The sequence below is a fragment of the Oryza glaberrima genome, chromosome 3 (assembly GCF_000147395.1).
Source record: "Oryza glaberrima chromosome 3, OglaRS2, whole genome shotgun sequence".
NCBI classification, from domain to species: Eukaryota; Viridiplantae; Streptophyta; class Magnoliopsida; order Poales; family Poaceae; genus Oryza; species Oryza glaberrima.
Genome location: NC_068328.1, coordinates 25894090 through 25899260, shown reverse-complemented (window position 1 = coordinate 25899260; position 5171 = coordinate 25894090). Strand labels below are relative to the sequence as shown.

At 42.3% G+C, this 5171-nt stretch overlaps 1 protein-coding gene across 1 annotated transcript; it reads right to left on the bottom strand.

Moving 5' to 3' along the window:
* Positions 1-684: 684 nt before the first annotated feature.
* On the bottom strand, positions 685-2114 carry LOC127765928 (BOI-related E3 ubiquitin-protein ligase 1-like). The gene is made up of 2 exons (XM_052290905.1): positions 1581-2114; positions 685-1498 (listed from the first exon to the last, which is right to left on the bottom strand). Exons 1-2 carry the CDS (start codon positions 2022-2024, stop codon positions 974-976), a joined length of 969 nt encoding a protein of 322 aa, XP_052146865.1. The 5' UTR covers positions 2025-2114; the 3' UTR covers positions 685-973.
* Positions 2115-5171: the final 3057 nt, after the last annotated feature.

The following is a 5171-nucleotide window of genomic DNA, read 5'->3' as shown; positions in this document are numbered from 1 at the left end:
TCCTTTGATTCTTTGATTGATTGCTTCTTCTTGCATGATCTGATCATGACCGATCACATATACATCAATATATGTGTTATACTATATTTTACGACTGTCGTATTATACTGACGTGTAATCATTTTACGTGTTCGTGAAAAAAAAGTCTCTCTTACTACCATTGTGCCACGCGGTTTGCAGTAAATACACCGGCCGGGAAACGACTAATTAATTAAACGCGGAAATCCGAGCAAAATATATTAAAATTTAAAGCCCTGGTCTCTGGAGTCTGAAGAAAAAACAAATTGGCATCAAGTAAAACGACCGCATGCAGATTAGCGTAATGTACGCGTATAAATGCAGAGTTTTCAGGTAAAACTAAAATGGTTGCATGCTTGCATTGCATGAGAAAAAACAAAGTTAAAAATGTTAAAGATATATTTTTTGTATATTAGACGTAAGCGAATAAGTTACAGCCAACCACCATGATGACAAAAGAGAGGCACATGGTACGACGTCTATGATTCGTCAGACTTCTTTCTTCTTGGAAGATAGACGAAGTATAAATGTCAAAGGATTTTTCATCTAGCAGTTTGGTTGCGGATCAAATTCGAGTTTGAAAATATTGTAAAGAAAAAAAAAACACAAGTATCCCGTGCATGCAGCTGATCAGTTATTTCTAATGTCATGTATATATATATATCATGAAAATAAACTAAAAAATATAATTAATTAAGGAAGCTAGAAAATCGAAGCAACAATTTTGATTTGAAGGTTACCAAATTCCTATGTTTTTTTTCCTTGTTGATCAAATTGATCCAACACAAAAAAGGAAAACTCATCCTCTCATATCCACATCATTAGACCATATCGCCCTATTATCCCCATCAGCTAAACCAAAACAGAAAAGAAAAAAACGGAGGAGAGAAAAAAAAGAAAAGAAAAGAAAAAAAATCTAGTCTAATTGCTATTACTCCTTTCCCTCCGCCATCGCTCACGAAAAGTTGACGCTGACGCTGCCATTCTTGGCGCACCCGCACGCCGGGCACGCCGCCGCCGCCGCCGCGCACGGCGCGCACGCGCACAGGTGCCGGCACGGCAGGAGCAGCACCACGGCCGCCGCCTCGCCGCACCCCTTGCAGCGCCGCTCGGCCGACGCCGCCTCGCCGTCGCCGGCGGCGCGCGCGAGCACGTCGTTCTCGCCGTAGCAGCAGGACTCGGCGTCGTCGCCGTCGCCGTGGTCGGCGCCGCGGCGCGCGTGGGCGTCGAGGACGTGCTCGAGCTCGCCGCGGAGGGCGTTGGCGGTGGCCTCGTTGGACTGCGCGAGGTCGCGCCACACCTGCGCCTCGACGTACATGCCCTTGAGGCGCTCCTCGAGCGCCCAGTTGAGGCGACCGATCCGCTCGATCTCCTCGTCCTTGGCCCTCAGCCGCCTCGCCGCCGCGGCCTCTACGGTGGCCACCATCTGCCTCGCGTGCCTCCGCCTCTGCTCCGCAAGCTCCGCCCACATCTTCGCCGCCTGCACGCATCGCCACGGGATCAGCAACATGCATGCGCATGGCGGCGAGCGCGTCGCGCCGGAAGGAGAAAAACCAACTTACATGGTGGAGCACGAGGCGATCGACGTCGACCAGCTGCTGGCGAGCCTGCGCCGCCACGGCCACGTCGCCCGCGGCGCCAAGAACCACCGGCACCTCGGCGCGCTTCCTCTTCCTCGGCGCCGCCGCCTCCTGCCCGCCGCCGAACGTGACGCCGCTCTCCGCCGCGTCCGCCGCCGCCGCGCACACCTGCGAATACTGCCTCATCACCTCCGCCGCCGCCGGCGCCGCCGGCTGCCTCACCCCACCACCTCCAACAAACACCTGGCGGTACCCCTGGACCAGCTGCTCCTCCTGGCAAAGCCCCGCCATCACCGCGCCACCGGCGCCGCCGGCGACAACCTCGCCGGCGGCGGCGCCGAAACAAGGCTGCCTCGGCGAGAACATGGATTCAGCAGGCTGGATCGGTGGTGGGAGGCGGTGCAGGTGGTGCGCGTCGACGGCCATGGCGATCGGGATGAGCACGCGTGCGGTGCGCGCCTAATATAAGGAGGAGGAGATGAATGACGCGAATTAGCTAGGCAACAAATGAGGCGATTGCAGAGAAGGGACAGAAGTATTTATGGTGGTCAGGTTGGCTGCCTAGAGTGAGAAAGCAACCAGAAACAGAATAAGAAGGAAAAAAAAACCGCCTGGAGTAAATAAAATTCATTAAACCTTTCTCCTTTTTCCAGGAGATCTCCAATTTTTATATTTCTTTCTTAATTGACCGGTGCGGTTTTCACTCAATTATGGAGACCCGGGTAGGCAATGTAGAGAGGATGAAAAGAGATTTTTTTTTCTAAGGAGTAAAAAATAGATTTCTTAATTTTAACACTTCTTGTATCCATTAAATCACATTGTTTTTATATGTAGATATTGTCTTTAAAATATGATGATTATATCGCTAATTTCTATTGCAAAATATTTTAGAACTCAAAGAATTAGAATACTGTGAAATTAGTATTTGAGACAACCTGTATTGATGCATATATCAAATCTAAAAATTCGAAAAGATACGGATTATTAAAGTTTGACATGAAAAGTGTCCAAAAATGAAACGTTTCGTATCGGAGGCAGTAAATTTGCTTTAAAGAGATATACGTTTGGTTAATCTGGACCAGCTGTACGGGATACAAATCCGCTATACACTACTTCATGCATTAAAATACATTATCGCATACATATTAATGTTATTGCGGAGAATCCCGATACATCTAAAGTTTCATAGCTACATATAATTATATTCCAATTATATTCCACTATATGTTCATAAGCGAATGGGAGTGAAAAGAAAAAATATCGAGAATTAAGGTATCTAAAGGCAAAAGTATACTTTTAAAAATGGTGTACCACCTCCATTAAAAAAACATGTTTCCCACTTGTGAGCAACGACATTGTCTTTAAAATAATTTTAGTGGCTAATTTGTATTACTAAATGTTTTCAACTGACAAACCATGGTGTTATAAAAAAAACTATTATAAGAAAATATAGCATATATGCATATTAAATTCATATGCCCAATCTAAATATAAAAACATATAGATGTGAATATATATAATTTTAAAGTTTGACTTGAAAAGTATCAAAAACAACATGGAAGTTTTTTTTTATCAAGGGTAGTGATTTGCTTTAAAGTGACAAGCGTTTGGTTTATCTGAGCCAGCTGTACAGGATACAAATACAATGGGCGCTATTTCTTGCATTAAAATACGGTAGCGGACTCATATTAATGTTACTGTAGGGAATCCAAAATACAGCTAAAGTTTCATAACTATAGACAATTGCATTCTAGTTGTACACCTGTACTAATTGGATTAAGAAAAAAAAATTCAAAAAGCAAGGTATGGAAAGACAAAATTATTTAAAAGAGGTGTATTGCATCCATTAAAAAAAGTATATGTTGTTACATTGCGACACCTTTTAAATAATTTTAATTGCAAAATATTTTTCAACTGATAAACAAACGAAAAAATTTGTCATACATCAGAGGGAGTAACGCATATAAAGGGGTCAAAATTAGCAGGAAGGGAAAATAATAAATAACGAGGCCATAATTTTTGGTGAGGAAAGCGTCCGTTCATGCATGTGTCTTGCCTAAAGTTTTTGCGGAAATTAATTGATGATCCAAATATATATCGTCGCTATATTTGGTGTAAAAACTTAATGTGCAAATCCTCCTAGCTAGCTCGCGCATGCTTTCTTCATTGTGAAGTTGCATGCAATTGCTGTCTTAATTTAAATGGGAAGAGATAAAGATAAATAATTAATCAAGCTATAGTTGGTGAAAATTGACGCCAAAACAGAATAGTATCGATCACCCAACACCGACTATATCGCGTCGCGTCATAGATTGGAGAATATCAAACTAGGAAGTAGGAACATTAGGCATGTAAAACCTTATTGGTTTTATTATAAGGTTTTAGATGAGCTGATAAAATGATTTAAATAGCAATGTTAGAAAGGCAGCATCTATTATAAAACTTAACGTTTTCGTCGAAATAAATATAGAACTTTGGTTTTCCTCGAGAAAATACCAATTGAATAGAACTTTGGTTTTCCTCGAGAAAATACCAATTGAACCATTTGTATGTTATACTAGCTAGCGAAATAACAAACTCATAATAAAGGTTATTTAATAGCTAGCAATACAGCGGCAATATATAGCTCGATGATGACATTGCACGGGTATCAATCTCTACTCTCATCTAGTCTAGTACCCCCAATTTAATGTACTATACAACGTATATTTGGTTTAGCAACCGTACACTCAACAAAAAAAAAAGCAAGCAAGCATGGTGGATATGTTACATGCTTGGATCAGTTGTTCATACATCCTACGATGACCAAATGCCCAACGAAAAAAAAGTAACAAAAAGACAATAAACATGGTGAGAAGAGACAACCGAGATCATTTATGACCTGCCCGGTTAGCTATATATGATCTCCCCCGTTAGCAAAGAAAACGAAGTTGCTGATCAGACACACAGATCGATAAGTAAAAGTATGGAGTTAGCTACTCCCTCTATTAGAATAAGTTTATTTTTTTTATCTCTCCCATTTATCTTAACATAAGTTTATTTTAGCAATTATTATAGCGAAGTTTGTGAAAGCAGGCTATAAATACATTGGAAGTAGATAAAGAAATGAGTAATTGTATTGGCATTTGATAAGGTGAGGTTATTTTAGTTTTTTTTATTTTGTACTGATATGTATGGAATGGGTGAAAAAAAACTTATTTTAGGACGGAGGAAGTGTAGCACAATCGATAGATCGATCTAGCTAGGAAAAAAAAGAGAGAAGAAAACAAGGCAGATTTCGTTTCTAGAAGTTAGCAAAGCATGACGATATACAAGATGTGTACATAGCTAGAGTACTTATTGATAGATAGAGAGTGAGGACCAACGGGCTGCACCGCACGGGGATGCTCGGTGCATCCATCCAACGGACACGCGCTATTCATAAAGTACGTGTCACGCACGCTGCTGCTCTCTATCAGGAGCATGCCACCTTTGCGATCCACGGGGAGGACACAAGAAAGAGCCGCAATAGCGTTCGGTTGGCTGGCCAACTCGATTTGGAGGGCGGTTTGTTACATTGTTTTTGGCTGCTAT

Bases quoted from the DNA above. Each gene is read 5' to 3' on its own strand.
- LOC127765928 (XM_052290905.1), bottom strand. From the start codon at position 2,024: ATGGCCGTCGACGCGCACCACCTGCACCGCCTCCCACCACCGATCCAG. The intron at 1,499-1,580 runs GTAAGTTGGTTT...CGATGCGTGCAG, and splicing joins ATCGCCTCGTGCTCCACCAT to GCGGCGAAGATGTGGGCGGA.